At 46.5% G+C, this 19,097-nt stretch overlaps 1 protein-coding gene across 1 annotated transcript; it reads left to right on the forward strand.

Moving 5' to 3' along the window:
- The first annotated feature begins 795 nt into the window (after positions 1-795).
- On the forward strand, positions 796-3,198 carry LOC138669642 (uncharacterized). The gene is made up of 6 exons (XM_069756299.1): positions 796-876; positions 947-1,036; positions 1,232-1,315; positions 1,395-1,605; positions 1,686-1,842; positions 1,958-3,198. The coding sequence occupies exons 1-6, from the start codon at positions 832-834 to the stop codon at positions 3,144-3,146; spliced, it is 1,776 nt and encodes a 591-aa protein (XP_069612400.1). The 5' UTR covers positions 796-831; the 3' UTR covers positions 3,147-3,198.
- Positions 3,199-19,097: the final 15,899 nt, after the last annotated feature.

A 19,097-nucleotide genomic window follows, 5' to 3' on the forward strand; every position in this document is an offset into this window, starting at 1 on the left:
GTGTACTGTAACGTTTTTTGTCTCCGGCGAAAAAGCCGGAAAGGCCGGATCCGGTCTTTCCGGCTTTTTACAACAATGCATGTCTATGGATGCCGGAAAGCGCCGGATCCGGAAAAAATCGGATCCGGCGGCCGTATCCGGCTTTTTACACTGAGCATGCTCAAAAAACTTTGATCAGCCCCCTGGACTATATATAAAGCAGGGCCATGAGGCCTTCAGCCATTTCCAGCCCAAAAGCAGAAGAGCCAACACCCTGCCAAGACGGAAGGAGCCAGAGAGCCTGCCACAGAGCTGAGAGCCTGCCACAGAGCCGGGAGCCTTCCACAGAGCCGGGAGCCGAGAGACTTCCACAGAGCTGAGAGCCTGCCACAGAGCCGGGAGCCGAGAGCCTGCCACAGAGCTGAGAGCCTGCCACAGAGCCGGGAGCCTTCCACAGAGCCGGGAGCCGAGAGACTTCCACAGAGCTGAGAGCCTGCCACAGAGCCGGGAGCCGAGAGCCTGCCACAGAGCTGAGAGCCTGCCACAGAGCCGGGAGCCTTCCACAGAGCCGGGAGCCGAGAGACTTCCACAGAGCCGAGAGCCTGCCACAGAGCCGAGAGCCTGCCACAGAGCCGAGAGCCTGCCACAGAGCCGAGAGCCTGCCACAGAGCTGAGAGCCTGCCACAGAGCTGAGAGCCTGCCACAGAGCCGGGAGCCGAGAGCCTGCCACAGAGCTGAGAGCCTGCCACAGAGCTGAGAGCCTGCCACAGAGCTGAGAGCCTGCCACAGAGCCGGGAGCCGAGAGCCTGCCACAGAGCCGAGAGCCGAGAGACTTCCACAGAGCTGAGAGCCATGTCTCCGGGGAGGCCTCCTCCTCCTCGCCGTCCACGCACAGAGGTTAGTATGAACCAAAGGTGTGTGTGTGTGTGTGTGTGTGTATCATCTATTCTTTTATGTTTCATCGTAGGAAGCTGATGAGGCTGAGTCCCCCGGAGAAGAGGTGGTCCCCGAAGATGAGGGAAGGGGTGGAGAAACCCACGGAGAGGGCTCACAATTGGTATGTATCTGTGATGTATTGCGGAAACACACCCTACACTACACACAAAACATAACACTAGATGCTTACAACAAAATACATAGAAACTGATACTTTCAAATCACACACAACACATACAAAACATATATATCACATGGCACACAACACATAGAATGGCTACCAACAACCCCATAAGTTTTTATTTTTGTATTCTAGAGTTCTGAATCTGGTGCCCAAGCAATAGGTCCTTCCAGTGGCTCCCGGGGTCGTCGGCGACATTCACGTGGCGGCCGTCGTCATGTAGGTTTGTTGTTATTTTTTGGGTGCAGGTTAGCAATGTTTCAAATTTGGTGTTAATTTTTTCCCCCTTTTCAAACAGGTTTCACAGCGTGCTCCAGATTCGGACGGTGAGGAGGTCGGCCTTGATATTGACCTCCTCATCGATCTTGTCAGAGACAGGGAGCCGTTGTGGAATATGGGTGACCGCCGCCATGCTGATCTCTCAGTGACCCGTCGACTCTGGGAGCAAATCTGCTGTGAACTGATTCCGAGGTGGGAGGACCTAGATGTTCAGGCCCAGATTCAAGAACGTAAGTATCCTCAGTTCAGTTTTGGTGATGCATTCTAAAATGCTGTTTCTAACCAAGTTGTCTTTCTCCTATTTTAACAGGTGAGCGGATTGTGAAAAGGTGGCGGTCGATCAGGGATCGCTTTAAGAAGGAGTTCAATAAAGAGATGCAGGCCCGGAGTGGATCTGGAGGACGCAGGAGCACGTACAAATACGCAAGGGCCCTGTCGTTCCTCAGGTCAACGATGGTCACCCGAAGGTAAATATTACCCACCACATGCACTAATGTTTTACATGTCTAACCTCTTTTGCTCTTTCAGCCAGGGCCATGCAATGACAGTATATTAATTGTTTGTTTCTCTCTTTTTCCACAGAACCGTTGGGAGCACTCTGGAGCCTGCAGCACAATTGAACACTTCTGGGGCGATCCCTCAAGAGGCCGCCACCGAGGGACACTTTGACAGTGAGGAACCCTCTGCACCTTCCCACTCTGCACCTTCCCACTCTGCACCTTCCCACTCTGCACCTTTCCACTCTGCACCTTCCCACTCTACCGATCCCTCTTTCCCATCCACGAGCACTGGAGCATCCTGGCCGGTTCCATTGCATGTAGCTGCTGGTGAGAACATAGCGTTTCCTGTACCCCACCCTTCTGCTGCAGCCACCTCTAGTACACCTGTAGCATCGGGGCGGTTTCGCCAGAGGGGTCAGATACATAGTTATGCTCCCGAGTTCTTGCACCTGAACGCATCGTTCCAGAACTGTCTGAAAGTTTTGTCCGAGCAAATGGCTGCAGGATTCAATTTCATAAATAAAAGTATGCTCGAGATGCATACACTTCTGGTAACGATGCGTTCAGAGGCAAAACAGTCCCCGAACAACACTTTTTTTCAGTCGGTGCTTGAGCAAATGGAGACGCTATCTACTTCTCAGCAGATGCAAGTAATGGAATCCTGCCAGTCTACTCTAGCGCTAATTGCCTCTAGAGCAGATAGTTCTTCCAACCATCCTCCAACTTGCCCCCCTTCCTCCACTGTCCACCACTACAGCCAGTACCATCCTCCTGACCCGTATCGCCAAACAGACATTGCCCCATCACGCCCAACTCGCCATCATCCACATCGTTCCCCGTCCCACCAGCCACACCACCAGCCCCGTGCCCCTTCCCACCATCCACACTATCAGCATCCCTCCCGTGCCACTTCACACCCATATGATGATCCAGACCCATACAACTTCCCATCTACTTCATCCTCACCTCCTCTCCCTGCCCACTTCCAACAGACTGTATCACCCTCTTCCCAAACATCTTCTACACACATCACTCATTCTGCCACCCAGTCCTCCCAAAACATTTCGTACACCCCTCCACCCTACCAAATTTCTAACCCCAATCCCACTTTCTTGTCCACCCGCTCAATAGCTTTCTCCACTCCTTCACCCCTAACCGGTGAACATTCTCCACCACCATCACATTCCTCTCTCCACACTCCCACTGTCGAAGTGTCCCTATCAGACAGTGCCTCCGATAGTATCTCCACCCCGACGTATGAAAACATTTAGTACCCCATTTTTTTGTGTGTTACATTGTTAATAAAAGTTTTTGGTTGAAAAATCTCTTGTATTTATTCATTAGGAACAAATAACACTTTTGTAAAAAAAAGGTTTATTGGTAACAGTAGAACTTTGGGTATGCACATCTTGATTTAAAAATAAACTCAAACAGGTACCCAACATGGTTAAAAGGTAAACCCAAACAGGTACGCAACATGAGGGTAAAAACCAAACTGGTATACAACATGGGTAAGGTAAAAACAACAGGTACGCAACATGGGTAAAGGTTAAAGTTATTACTAGGTATACACAAAGTGTTTAAACTATATCATCCTGCCAATGTATTCTTCCTTGGGGTGAAATAAAATATTCTGCAAAGTGATCCCGTATTCTGGACACTGTGGCAGAACTTCTGTATGTATGGATGCTGTAATCCATCAAGGTGGTTTCGGCAGAATGGTCCTCAATGGAAAGCTGTTCCTTGGATATAACATAATTGTGGAGGACAACACACGCTTTCACCACCTCATCCACAGTGTTTGTGTTTAAGTTTATGGATGTCAAGAGAACTCTCCATTTGGCGGTTAGGATCCCAAACGCACACTCCACCATTCTCCTTGCACGTGTGAGTCTGTAGTTGAAAATTTTTTTGGTATTGGTTAAACCACGGCTGGAGTAGGGTTTCAAAAGATGCTCTGAAAGCTGAAAAGCTTCATCCCCAACACATACAAATGGCATTGGTGGATCGGAAGTTTGAGGCAGTGGTCTTGGGGGGGGAAATTGAAAGGTTTTTCCATATAAATGCCGCCCCATAGAAGACAGTTTGAAAACTTGCGAATCATTAGAACGACCATACGCCCCAATGTCCACCGCTACAAATTTGTAATCCGCATCGGCGATGGCCATCAGCACGATGGAAAAGTACTTCTTGTAGTTGAAATACTGAGATCCAGAACCAGCCGGTTTCACGATACGGATGTGTTTCCCGTACACCGCACCCAAGCAATTGGGAAACTGGCACACTTCCAGGAATCTGTCAGCTACTTCCAACCATGTCTGCATTGTGGGATGTGGAATGTATTCTTCATGCAAACAGTCCCACAGTGCACGGCAAGTGTGCCTCACTATTCCTGATATTGTGGAAATGCCCAGTCTGAATTGAAAATGTAGGGAAGACAGGGATTCACCGGTTGCTAGGAATCTGTGAAGAAAAGGAAGGAAGAAATTACTACAAATTCAAAATATCAAATAAAGAGTCCACAACAAAAGTTGATGCAAAAAGAATGCTTACCGAAGAGTCACCATCAGACGCTCAGCTGGGGTAATGGAGAATCGGCAATAGGTATCACTCCTTCTTATCAGATGTTGAACCCGCTCCACCAATATATCAAAGTTCTCCGCTTTCATCCGAACATAGCAGAGAAACTTTTCAGGGTCACCTCGAAGCTCCATATACAACGTTGAAAAGACTCCCCGGGTCATTCTCTGTGCCGTGATGGGGTGGATCCACAAACGGCGTCGTCGCAGACGCATGACACGCTGTCTCTCTTCCTCTTTCTCAATCACAATAGCTTTTAATCGATTCGCCTCTGTGATGAAATCCACGTTGTTCTGCAGAATCTTTGCAATAATGCCCTCCATCTTGCTCTGTAGCTTGCTCCTCTCCAACCCGTCACAGATGTTAAGAACACTGTATATATAGTTTTCAGCCGGCCAATCACCTTTTTAGCCTTTCAGGGGGCGTTTTTTAAAGCCGGATCCGTAAAAAACCGGAAAGAAAAACGGACGAAACGGATGTGACCGGACGAGCCGGATCAGGTTTTTTGCCGGATCCGGACAACGGATCCGGCTAAAAAACCGGATCCGGCTCGTCCGGTTGCATCCGGTTTCTTTAAAAAAAAACGGATCCGGTGATGCGGCGCGACGCCGCATCCGGCATCCGGCAAAAAACCTGATGTGTGAAAGCAGCCTAAGATTTCTTATTCTATATTGTTCCTTTATATTTCTGGATGTGAAGAATACAGTTATTTAAAAGCAATGAAGCGTAAGCTTGTGTTGAAAAGAAATTAGGAAATTGGAGAATGGAGTGACATAGAATGTTAACTATTACCAAAAATATTGTGGACACTAAAACTAATACATGTTGTATGACAATTGAATAACTGCTGACACTAATCAATAAAGACAATTAAAAATATATAAAATATTAAGCTATGTTTTTGAAAGAACCATTATTGCATTTCAAAGCACTCCTGATGTAAACTCTTTGGACAATTTCTTATGAAGAATACATCACATATAAAGGCTTATATTATACGCAGAAGACAATTTCCCAAATATGTCTTGCAGCTAGGGTTGAGCGACCTTTGCTTTTATAGGATCGGGTCGGGTTTCACGAAACCCGACTTTTTCAAAAGTCGGGTCGAGTGAAATCGGCCGATCCTATAAAAAAGTCGGGGTCGGGGTCGGCCGAAACTCGAAACCCAATGCAGTGCATTGGGTTTCCATGGTTCCCAGGGTCTGAAGGAGAGGAAACTCTCCTTCAGGCCCTGCGATCCATATTTTAGTGTAAAATAAAGAATTAAAATAAAAAATATCGCAATACTTACCCTCTGACGCGCCCTGGTACTAACCGGGAACCTTCCTTCCTTAGAATCAGCCTTCCAAGACCTTGCGGTGACGTCGTGGCTTGTGATTGGTCGCGCGGCGGTCACATGGGCGGCCGCGCGACCAATCACAAGCCGCGACGTCACCGTGACATCACCGAAGGTCCTTCCTAAGAATCAGCGCTTCCAGGACCTTCGGTGACGTCGCGGTGACGTCGCGGCTTGTGATTGGTCGCGCGGCCGCCCATGTGACCGCCGCGCGACCAATCACAAGCCGCGATGTCACCTCAAGGTCTTGGAAGGCTGATTCTAAGGAAGGAAGGTTCCCGGTTAGTACCAGGGCGCGTCAGAGGGTAAGTATAGCGATATTTTTTATTTTAATTCTTTATTTTACACTTAAATCTGAATTCCGATACCAATTCCCGATATCTTAAACATATCGGGAATCGGTATCGGAATTCCGATTCCAGATTCAAAAGATCGCCGACTTCATGGCCGACCCCACACAGGGGTCGGGTTGGGTTTCATGAAACCCGACCTTGCCAAAAGTCGGCGACTTTTGAAAAATTTCGACCCGTTTCGCTCAACCCTACTTGCAGCTAAATGGTCTGTTGTACCATAGTAATCTGTTTCTTTTAAATTTTATTAATTGGTGTTAAATGTCAGAATCAAGTTAGAAAGCTGTACTTTGCATACAATATTTGGCTAAAAAAGTAAAAAGACAACGCAAAGCAAAGTAAAAGGTTAATAAAACAAAAGTACATGTAACACCCCTTTAGGGCTACCACGGTACACTGGGTGTTATGGGGGTCTCACCTCTCCAGGGCGCAGTGCCTCCACCCAAATCTTGATTGGAGCTCTCTCTCTGGGACTGCAGAAGGACTATTGTAACATAGTAACATAGTAACATAGTTAGTAAGGCCGAAAAAAGACATTTGTCCATCCAGTTCAGCCTATATTCCATCATAATAAGTACCCAGATCTACGTCCTTCTACAGAACCTAATAATTGTATGATACAATATTGTTCTGCTCCAGGAAGACATCCAGGCCTCTCTTGAACCCCTCGACTGAGTTCGCCATCACCACCTCCTCAGGCAAGCAATTCCAGATTCTCACTGCCCTAACAGTAAAGAATCCTCTTCTATGTTGGTGGAAAAACCTTCTCTCCTCCAGACGCAAAGAATGCCCCCTTGTGCCCGTCACCTTCCTTGGTATAAACAGATCCTCAGCGAGATATTTGTATTGTCCCCTTATATACTTATACATGGTTATTAGATCGCCCCTCAGTCGTCTTTTTTCTAGACTAAATAATCCTAATTTCGCTAATCTATCTGGGTATTGTAGTTCTCCCATCCCCTTTATTAATTTTGTTGCCCTCCTTTGTACTCTCTCTAGTTCCATTATATCCTTCCTGAGCACCGGTGCCCAAAACTGGACACAGTACTCCATGTGCGGTCTAACTAGGGATTTGTACAGAGGCAGTATAATGCTCTCATCATGTGTATCCAGACCTCTTTTAATGCACCCCATGATCCTGTTTGCCTTGGCAGCTGCTGCCTGGCACTGGCTGCTCCAGGTAAGTTTATCATTAACTAGGATCCCCAAGTCCTTCTCCCTGTCAGATTTACCCAGTGGTTTCCCGTTCAGTGTGTAATGGTGATATTGATTCCCTCTTCCCATGTGTATAACCTTACATTTATCATTGTTAAACCTCATCTGCCACCTTTCAGCCCAAGTTTCCAACTTATCCAGATCCATCTGTAGCAGAATACTATCTTCTCTTGTATTAACTGCTTTACATAGTTTGGTATCATCTGCAAATATCGATATTTTACTGTGTAAACCTTCTACCAGATCATTAATGAATATGTTGAAGAGAACAGGTCCCAATACTGACCCCTGCGGTACCCCACTGGTCACAGCGACCCAGTTAGAGACTATACCATTTATAACCACCCTCTGCTTTCTATCACTAAGCCAGTTACTAACCCATTTACACACAATTTCCCCCAGACCAAGCATTCTCATTTTGTGTACCAACCTCTTGTGCGGCACGGTATCAAACGCTTTGGAAAAATCGAGATATACCACGTCCAATGACTCACCGTGGTCCAGTCTATAGCTTACCTCTTCATAAAAACTGATTAGATTGGTTTGACAGGAGCGATTTCTCATAAACCCATGCTGATATGGAGTTAAACAGTTATTCTCATTGAGATAATCCAGAATAACATCCCTCAGAAACCCTTCAAATATTTTACCAACAATAGAGGTTAGACTTACTGGCCTATAATTTCCAGGTTCACTTTTAGAGCCCTTTTTGAATATTGGCACCACATTTGCTATGCGCCAGTCCTGCGGAACAGACCCTGTCGCTATAGAGTCACTAAAAATAAGAAATAATGGTTTATCTATTACATTACTTAGTTCTCTTAGTACTCGTGGGTGTATGCCATCCGGACCCGGAGATTTATCTATTTTAATCTTATTTAGCCGGTTTCGCACCTCTTCTTGGGTTAGATTGGTGACCCTTAATATAGGGTTTTCATTGTTTCTTGGGATTTCACCTAGCATTTCATTTTCCACCGTGAATACCGTGGAGAAGAAGGTGTTTAATATGTTAGCTTTTTCCTCGTCATCTACAACCATTCTTTCCTCACTATTTTTTAAGGGGCCTACATTTTCAGTTTTTATTCTTTTACTATTGATATAGTTGAAGAACAGTTTGGGATTAGTTTTACTCTCCTTAGCAATGTGCTTCTCTGTTTCCTTTTTGGCAGCTTTAATTAGTTTTTTAGATAAAGTATTTTTCTCCCTATAGTTTTTTAGAGCTTCAATGGTGCCATCCTGCTTTAGTAGTGCAAATGCTTTCTTTTTACTGTTAATTGCCTGTCTTACTTCTTTGTTTAGCCACATTGGGTTTTTCCTATTTCTAGTCCTTTTATTCCCACAAGGTATAAACCGCTTACACTGCCTATTTAGGATGTTCTTAAACATTTCCCATTTATTATCTGTATTCTCATTTCTGAGGATATTGTCCCAGTCTACCAGATTAAGGGCATCTCTAAGCTGTTCAAACTTTGCCTTCCTAAAGTTCAATGTTTTTGTGACTCCCTGACAAGTCCCCCTAGTGAAAGACAGGTGAAACTGCACAATATTGTGGTCGCTATTTCCTAAATGCCCAACCACCTGCAGATTTGTTATTCTGTCAGGTCTATTAGATAGTATTAGGTCTAAAAGTGCTGCTCCTCTGGTTGGATTCTGCACCAATTGTGAAAGATAATTTTTCTTGGTTATTAGCAGAAACCTGTTGCCTTTATGGGTTTCACAGGTTTCTGTTTCCCAGTTAATATCCGGGTAGTTAAAGTCCCCCATAACCAGGACCTCATTATGGGTTGCAGCTTCATCTATCTGCTTTAGAAGTAGACTTTCCATGCTTTCTGTTATATTTGGGGGTTTGTAACAGACCCCAATGAGAATTTTGTTACCATTTTTCCCTCCATGAATTTCAACCCATATGGACTCGACATCCTCATTCCCTTCGCTAATATCCTCCCTTAAGGGGGCGTGGCCTAGCAGGCGATGTGAACAGACGTGCAACAGAGCTCTCCCGCTTCATTATCTCTGTATTAACCCCTTAGAGGCGCCGCCGAGCGCAAATCATACTCTCAGGAGTGCACATAGTCTCGGGGAGCGAGGTGTGACCCGAAGGAACGGAATCTTATCTGAGGATGACACGCAGGAGACAGAAGGAGCTGACAGCTGCGGGAAGCTCACAGGCCCAAGATGGCGCTGAGACTGCAGAGGAGGCGGCGAGGGCAAGCGCTGCTTATCAGAGGAAGATGGATGTGATTGCTAAGTTGGAGCGATTTGCCAGGTCAGAGGAGGCTGTAAATCTACAGTCAGAGGCTGGAAGTGTGGAGTCTGGAGCAGCTGGTGCCCCCGGAGATCAGCAGGAAGGAGGGGCTCAGCTACAGTGCAGTGGGTCAGACCAGGGATCTCCTACAAGGGCCGCAGGAGCTGTTCTGCCTGCACAGTCTGACATGCCAGAAATGGAGGAGCCGACTCTGAAGGACATATTTTCAGTGGTGATGTACTGTAAGTCTGCCCTGGGGGCTCTAAACCTACGAGCGGATGAATTAAAGGGAGAGATGGTCGCTTTAAACTCTGCTATGCGTAAAGTTGAAAAGAGAGTGGAAGAGGTGGAAGAAAGGGTTGGGAGTGCAGAAGATCGGATTGGTGAATTGTTAAACAGGGAAAAAAAGTATATTCAACGTATTGCTGATCTGGAGTTTAAGACTGATGACCTTGAAAACCGATCCCGCAGGAACAACCTAAGGATTGTGGGGGTCCCAGAAAAGGCGGAAGGGAGCAACCCCACGGCTTATATTGAGGCATGGCTAAAAAACGCTGTGGGTGGAGATGGCCTTACTAAGATGTTTGCCGTTGAAAGAGCGCACCGTGTGCCCACCAGACCCCTCCCCCCCGGCTCGGCCCCAAGAGTTATCTTGGCTAAAATTCTGAACTATCAGGACCGAGACATTTTGTTGAGGAAAGCCAGGAATTGTGATGAGCTGACCATTGATGGTAATCGGGTCTCCCTTTATCCGGATTACTCTGCGGCGGTCCAAAAGCTTCGGATGAAGTTTGGAGAGGTCAAGAGGAGGTTGCGAGACTTAGATGTCCGTTATTCAATGATTTACCCAGCAAAATTAAGGGTGGTGGCTCTGGATTGGGTGCATTTTTTCCAAAATCCAGAGGAGGCGTCACAATGGCTGGATCTCAATACTAAGCATGTCAAAACGGGGCAGACCCGCTGAAACTGATTTAAGTGCTACTGAGGCAATTGTTAACCCTTCACTGTTATGTTTGGTTTGATAGTTAACTGGTACTTATACTGTGACTTTATGGTATATTGATATCATCAGGTTGTGTTCGGCGGCGCAACGAAATTTGCATTTTGGCTATGGTGGGCGGGGGAGCTGAAGGAACGCAGAGTTTTTATCGTTAGGCTGTGAAACAGCGTTCCCAGATCTCAAATTGAGAGGGAGAGTTTATTTTGATATTCTAAGAGTAGAGAGGAGTTGGGTGGGCTTAAAGAGAGGGGAGAGATAGAGAGTTATTTCAGTTGGGAATTGGGGATGGGGGGGGGAGGAGGGAGGGGGTGGGAGTTGGGGTTGAGACCTTAGGGAGCTTGAACTCATTCATTGTTTCTATAAGCTACAATGGGTGGGGAGGTTAAAATCCTAAGTTGGAATGTTAGGGGCCTTGCAAATGCTACTAAAAGAACAGCTATTTTCCAATATGTACTGAAACAGAGGCCTTCAGTGATATGTCTGCAGGAAACTCACCTAGTGAAGGAAAAGGTTGCTATTCTACAGAAGAGATGGGTGAGAAAGGCGTATCACTCAACGTTCTCAAATTATGCCAGAGGTGTGTCAATTTTGATACACGTTAGTGTTCCGTTTGAAGAGATTGAGGTAACCACCGATAAAGACGGCCAATTTGTGTTTTTAGTATGCAAGATATTTAACAGGTTAATTTGTATTGTGTCAATTTATATTCCACCACCATATTCCAAGAAAAAGATACAGGAGATTCTGGAAATTACGGGTAGGTGGGATGGGGTGCCCCTCCTTATAGTGGGGGATGTGAACAATATATCTAATGATCACTGGGACAAGGGTAGACATGCAGAGTTGAGAAGTGAAGGGAACTCTACTCCTTTTGGAAATTATCTAAGAGAAATAGGATGGATAGATTTGTGGCGGGTGCGTAATCCTAGGACATATGCCTACTCATGTTATTCAGCAACATACGGATCTTTATCTCGCATTGATGTGGCTTTGGGAAATGGGGGGGTGAATAATCTAATACATGAGGTGGAGTATAGGCCTAGAGTAATATCGGACCATAGCCCAGTACTGGTCTCTGTACAAATGACTGGGAAGAGTGGTCTGACGGGGTTGGGATGGAAATTTCACCCCTCCTGGCTACAGTATTTGGATATGGAACAGGTGGGAACTGAACTCGGGGAGTTTTTCAGGATAAATGAAGGGAGTGCGGGGAATCTTGTAGTGTGGGACACCATGAAGGCATACCTGAGAGGAATTTTATTCCGGGACATCTCGAGACATAAAACTAAGTCTAAAATTCAAGACAATGCAGTGATGGAGGAACTGAGGGTGGCGGAAGAGACACTGGCCTCTCAGAATTCAAGAGAAGCACAACTTCGTATGAGGGCGGCTCAGGTAGCGGTCGATGAACTCCATATGCGTAGGGCAGATAGGTTGAGAGCCTTTCAAAAGGAAACATTTTATTCTGAGGGAGAGAAGGTAGGACATTTGCTCTCGGTGGTGGTTTCTGCGCAGCGGGATTCTTCACATGTATACTCCATAAGAACAGAGGAAGGTAAAACGGTTACTCAGGGGGGGGAAATTTTAGACGTTTTTCGGAGATTTTATAGTAAATTATATTCCTCTAGGGTGGATAAAAGTCCTGAGGAAATGAATAGATATCTGAAAGAGGTTGACTTACCCAGACTTGGTAGAGAGGAAAGGGAGTGGATGGATAGACCGCTTGGGGAGGAAGAATTGAAGGCGGCTTTGGCGAATATGGCGGGGGGCAAGGCTCCGGGGACGGACGGTATCCCAGTAGAGGTTTATAAAATTCTTAATGCAGAGTTAATGCCCAAATTGGAGCGAGTGTTCTCTGAGTCGTTGGAGAGGGGAGTGCTGCCCCCATCAATGAGAGAGGCCATCGTGGTGGTTATTCCTAAAGCTGATAAAGATCCTCAACAGCCGGAGTCGTATAGACCAATTTCACTTCTAACGGCTGACATAAAGATTTTGGCGAAGGCCCTGGCGAACAGGCTGACCCAAGTGATCGATAAATTGATTCACCCAGACCAGTCTGGCTTTATGCCCAATAAATCCACGGCAATTAACTTGAGAAGGCTATTTTTAAATATGCAAATTCCTGCAGACAATGCCGGAAAAAGAGTTGTGGTGTCTTTAGATGCCCACAAGGCCTTTGATTGTGTGGAGTGGAGTTACTTGTGGTCGGTACTGGATCGCCTGGGGTTTGGTCCAAAATTCATCTCCTGGGTTAAGTTGCTGTACTCGTTCCCAATGGCAAAAATTAGAGTTAATAATAATTTGTCAGAGAGTTTCCCGCTGTTTAGGGGTACCAGACAGGGGTGTCCGCTGTCCCCGTTGCTCTTCGCTCTGGCCGTGGAGCCGGTAGCGGCTAAAATAAGAGGTGCTCAGGAGGTTAGAGGTTACATCTATGGTAGGAGGGAAGACAAAATTGCATTATATGCTGACGATATTTTGTTGTTCCTGGAGGATTCTGAAAGGTCCCTGTGCAATGCGGTTGCTTTGATTGAGGAGTTTGGTCGGTTTTCGGGTCTCACAATAAACTGGGATAAGTCTTGTATGTTGTTGATTGAGGGGGACAGTATGGGCAGTGGAGAGAGGGCGATAACCACAAAATTAAAGATTGTTCAAAAATTCAAATATTTGGGTATTCAGATTGCTCTTCCTCTAACTACCTTTGAGGAACTGAATTTAAGTCCATTAATGCAGAAAATTCGTACCAAGATTGCGGCATGGAACAAATTACATTTATCGGTGGTTGGTAGGGTGAACCTCTTAAAGATGATTGTAATGCCACAGTTGTTGTACGTGCTACATAACTCTCCCATTTGGATTACACAATGCAGATTCCGTAAGATTAGGTCTTTGTTTGGGGAATTAATATGGGGAGGAAAGAGTCCTAGGTTTAAACAGGAGATACTTCAGAGGGCCAAAACAGAGGGGGGTCTTGCACTTCCTAATCCATGGCTATACTTCTTAGCAGCACAGTGTCAACATCTCAAAGGATGGGGGGAGGAGGCAGGGAGTGTGCAAATACCTAATAGCTTGAGGTTCTTACTACAGGCAGACGTTTTGAGTGACAGTTTGGAGGGAGGACAATTCAAAAAAATGGGTTCACATGGGTGCACTATCAAATTAATTCACAGAGTATGGGAAAAAGTCAAACTCATTAGGGAAGTGAGTGGGTTCACCAGATTCTCGCCTATTTGGGACAACATTTATCTACCGGAATTTAGGCAGAGGGAGGGTTTTCACTTTTGGTCTGCAGCAGGTATTAAATGGCTGGGGCAGCTGATAAGTCAGGGCAGACTTAAAACATTTGAGGAGTTGCAGGAAGAATTTCAGTTGCCACGGTCTGAATTGTTCCAGTATAATCGTATCTCTCATGCTTATCAGGCACAGAATAAAAGGGGAGCCATAGTGGTACAGATTGATCTCATGATCGACTATATCCTTAAGAATAGCTGCACGAAGGGGGCGATTTCAGAAATATATGGGTTTCTACTTTTTTCTTTCCTGGAAAAATATCCCATCCGAGCCAAAGGGAAATGGGAAGCTGAATTGGGAATAATTGACAATGATAGATGGGAGTCGGTCCTAGAATATGTGCCCAAGATATCAATGAGTGAACCAGGCAGGCTATCACAGTTATTCGTAATCCATAGGGCCTATAGAACCCCTGACAGGTTGTTCAAGGCTGGGCTTAGGCAGAACTCGGACTGCCCTCGGTGCTCACAATCCCAGGCGGGGATATTGCATATGATGTGGCAGTGCCCTAGACTGTCCTCCTTCTGGATAGTTGTTTTAAATCGTATTGAACTGGTGTATGGATGTTCTGTCCCTAGGGTTCCACTGACTTGCATATTGGGATATGTGGAGGAAATTGTTACGGACAACATGTTTAAAATAGCTATTGCACGATTGTTATTCATTGCTAGGAAATTGATCGCCAAATTTTGGATTAGAGAGGAACCTCCAACAAGAAGAGACTTTCTTAAGCAAGCGGAGCATATACTTACTTTGGAGAAAAGTATCTACACCAAAAGGAATAAGCTGGACATCTTCCACAAGCTGTGGCAACCGTGGATGGACTTGAATTAGGATGATAAATGAGAATATAGGGAACCTAGTATTCAATGGAAATATAACGGATGTTTATTCAAATGTTTGTATGATGATGGGAAGTGGGGTGGCTCTGGCTGAGGTCTCGGGTTGGGCAGGGTGGGGGGGCTCTGGGTCGGGGGGGAAAAAGTTATCTGTAAATGTTTAATGAAACATTGCCATGAGAAATATTCTGATTGTTTATTCTTTGCGGATAATAAAAATCTATCTGATAAAAAAAAAAATATCCTCCCTTAAAGTGGACTTTAGACAAGACTTTACATAGAGACAAACCCCTCCTCCTCTCCGATTTTTACGATCCTTTCTAAACAGACTGTAACCCTGTAAGTTAACTGCCCAGTCATAGCTTTCATCTAACCATGTCTCGGTTATTCCCACTATGTCAAAGTTACCTGTAGATATTTCTGCTTCTAGTTCTTCCATCTTGTTTGTCAGGCTTCTGGCGTTTGCGAGCATGCAGTTTAGAGGATTTTGTTTTGTTCCAATCTCCTCACTGTGGATTGTTTTAGAAATGTTCTTACCTCCCTTCTGAGTATGTTTTCCTGGATCTTCTTTGTTCGAGTCTAATGTTTTTCTTCCCGTCCCCTCTTCTTCTAGTTTAACGCCCTCCTGATGAGTGTAGCGAGTCTTCTGGCGAATGTGTGTTTCCCAGGTTTGTTGAGGTGTAGTCCGTCTCTGGCGAGGAGTCCATCATACCAGTAATTCACACCGTGGTCCAGGAATCCAAATCCTTGTTGTCTGCACCATCGTCTTAGCCAGTTGTTTGCATCAAGGATCCTGTTCCATCTCCTGGTGCCATGCCCGTCTACTGGAAGGATAGAAGAAAAAACTACCTGTGCATCCAGTTCCTTTACTTTCTTCCCCAACTCTTCAAAGTCCTTGCAGATTGTCGGTAGGTCCTTCCTTGCCGTGTCATTGGTGCCAACATGTATCAGAAGAAATGGGTGGACGTCCTTGGAGCTGAAGAGCTTTGGTATCCTATCGGTCACATCCTTGATCATCGCACCTGGAAGGCAGCATACTTCTCTTGCAGCTATGTCCGGTCTGCAGATGGCTGCTTCGGTGCCTCTCAGTAGTGAGTCTCCCACCACCACCACTCTTCGTTGCTTCTTGGCTGTACTTTTTGCTGTCACTTGTTGCTGTGTGCCCTTTTCTTTTTTGCTTGCTGGTATTGCTTCATTCTTAGGTGTGCCATCTTCATCCTCTACAAAGATTTGATATCGGTTCTTCAGTTGTGTGGTTGGTGATTTCTCCATGGTCTTCTTGCTTCTTTTGGTCACATGCTTCCACTCATCTGCTTTTGGAGGTTCTCTGACACTTTTTGCACCTTCTGTGACCAGTAGAGATGCTTCTGTTCTGTCTAGAAAGTCTTCATTCTCTTTGATGAGTTTCAAAGTTGCTATTCTTTCTTCCAGACCCCGCACCTTTTCTTCTAAAAGGGCCACTAGTCTACACTTCTGACAGGTGAAATTGGATTCTTCTTCTGGTCGATCTGTGAACATGTAGCACATGCTGCAGCTCACCATGTAGGTTGTCACATCTGCCATGTTGCTCCTAGATCCTGCTGACTTGCTGTGTGTTTTCCTTCTTGTGTAATCTACTCAGCCAAGCTCTCTTGCAATAATGTCCTACAGGCAAAAATTCGCGCGCCGTACGGCGCGCGGTTTGGTGATGCTTTCGAAGCAGCTGGTCCCGGCTGTATCCAACGATCTTCTAGCTTAGGGAGACTTCGCTTCTCCCAGAAGGCACCTGGAATATGCAAATTAGCCTCCTGAAGCTTGAATCCCTGGTTTGGTGATGCTTTCGAAGCAGCTGGTCCCGGCTGTATCCAACGATCTTCTAGCTTAGGGAGACTTCGCTTCTCCCAGAAGGCACCTGGAATATGCAAATTAGCCTCCTGAAGCTTGAATCCCTGGTTTGGTGATGCTTTCGAAGCAGCTGGTCCCGGCTGTATCCAACGATCTTCTAGCTTAGGGAGACTTCGCTTCTCCCAGAAGGCACCTGGAATATGCAAATTAGCCTCCTGAAGCTTGAATCCCTGGTTTGGTGATGCTTTCGAAGCAGCTGGTCCCGGCTGTATCCAACGATCTTCTAGCTTAGGGAGACTTCGCTTCTCCCAGAAGGCACCTGGAATATGCAAATTAGCCTCCTGAAGCTTGAATCCCTGGTTTGGTGATGCTTTCGAAGCAGCTGGTCCCGGCTGTATCCAACGATCTTCTAGCTTAGGGAGACTTCGCTTCTCCCAGAAGGCACCTGGAATATGCAAATTAGCCTCCTGAAGCTTGAATCCCTGGTTTGGTGATGCTTTCGAAGCAGCTGGTCCCGGCTGTATCCAACGATCTTCTAGCTTAGGGAGACTTCGCTTCTCCCAGAAGGCACCTGGAATATGCAAATTAGCCTCCTGAAGCTTGAATCCCTGGTTTGGTGATGCTTTCGAAGCAGCTGGTCCCGGCTGTATCCAACGATCTTCTAGCTTAGGGAGACTTCGCTTCTCCCAGAAGGCACCTGGAATATGCAAATTAGCCTCCTGAAGCTTGAATCCCTGGTTTGGTGATGCTTTCGAAGCAGCTGGTCCCGGCTGTATCCAACGATCTTCTAGCTTAGGGAGACTTCGCTTCTCCCAGAAGGCACCTGGAATATGCAAATTAGCCTCCTGAAGCTTGAATCCCTGGTTTGGTGATGCTTTCGAAGCAGCTGGTCCCGGCTGTATCCAACGATCTTCTAGCTTAGGGAGACTTCGCTTCTCCCAGAAGGCACCTGGAATATGCAAATTAGCCTCCTGAAGCTTGAATCCCTGGTTTGGTGATGCTTTCGAAGCAGCTGGTCCCGGCTGTATCCAACGATCTTCTAGCTTAGGGAGACTTCGCTTCTCCCAGAAGGCACCTGGAATATGCAAATTAGCCTCCTGAAGCTTGAATCCCTGGTTTGGTGATGCTTTCGAAGCAGCTGGTCCCGGCTGTATCCAACTATCTTCTAGCTTAGGGAGACTTCGCTTCTCCCAGAAGGCACCTGGAATATGCAAATTAGCCTCCTGAAGCTTGAATCCCTGGTTTGGTGATGCTTTCGAAGCAGCTGGTCCCGGCTGTATCCAACGATCTTCTAGCTTAGGGAGACTTCGCTTCTCCCAGAAGGCACCTGGAATATGCAAATTAGCCTCCTGAAGCTTGAATCCCTGGTTTGGTGATGCTTTCGAAGCAGCTGGTCCCGGCTGTATCCAACGATCTTCTAGCTTAGGGAGACTTCGCTTCTCCCAGAAGGCACCTGGAATATGCAAATTAGCCTCCTGAAGCTTGAATCCCTGGTTTGGTGATGCTTTCGAAGCAGCTGGTCCCGGCTGTATCCAACGATCTTCTAGCTTAGGGAGACTTCGCTTCTCCCAGAAGGCACCTGGAATATGCAAATTAGCCTCCTGAAGCTTGAATCCCTGGTTTGGTGATGCTTTCGAAGCAGCTGGTCCCGGCTGTATCCAACGATCTTCTAGCTTAGGGAGACTTCGCTTCTCCCAGAAGGCACCTGGAATATGCAAATTAGCCTCCTGAAGCTTGAATCCCTGGTTTGGTGATGCTTTCGAAGCAGCTGGTCCCGGCTGTATCCAACGATCTTCTAGCTTAGGGAGACTTCGCTTCTCCCAGAAGGCACCTGGAATATGCAAATTAGCCTCCTGAAGCTTGAATCCCTGGTTTGGTGATGCTTTCGAAGCAGCTGGTCCCGGCTGTATCCAACGATCTTCTAGCTTAGGGAGACTTCGCTTCTCCCAGAAGGCACCTGGAATATGCAAATTAGCCTCCTGAAGCTTGAATCCCTGGTTTGGTGATGCTTTCGAAGCAGCTGGTCCCGGCTGTATCCAACGATCTTCTAGCTTAGGGAGACTTCGCTTCTCCCAGAAGGCACCTGGAATATGCAAATTAGCCTCCTGAAGCTTGAATCCCTGGTTTGGTGATGCTTTCGAAGCAGCTGGTCCCGGCTGTATCCAACGATCTTCTAGCTTAGGGAGACTTCGCTTCTCCCAGAAGGCACCTGGAATATGCAAATTAGCCTCCTGAAGCTTGAATCCCTGGTTTGGTGATGCTTTCGAAGCAGCTGGTCCCGGCTGTATCCAACGATCTTCTAGCTTAGGGAGACTTCGCTTCTCCCAGAAGGCACCTGGAATATGCAAATTAGCCTCCTGAAGCTTGAATCCCTGGTTTGGTGATGCTTTCGAAGCAGCTGGTCCCGGCTGTATCCAACGATCTTCTAGCTTAGGGAGACTTCGCTTCTCCCAGAAGGCACCTGGAATATGCAAATTAGCCTCCTGAAGCTTGAATCCCTGGTTTGGTGATGCTTTCGAAGCAGCTGGTCCCGGCTGTATCCAAC

This window comes from Ranitomeya imitator, chromosome 3 (assembly GCF_032444005.1).
Source record: "Ranitomeya imitator isolate aRanImi1 chromosome 3, aRanImi1.pri, whole genome shotgun sequence".
In the NCBI taxonomy this organism is placed as follows: Eukaryota; Metazoa; Chordata; class Amphibia; order Anura; family Dendrobatidae; genus Ranitomeya; species Ranitomeya imitator.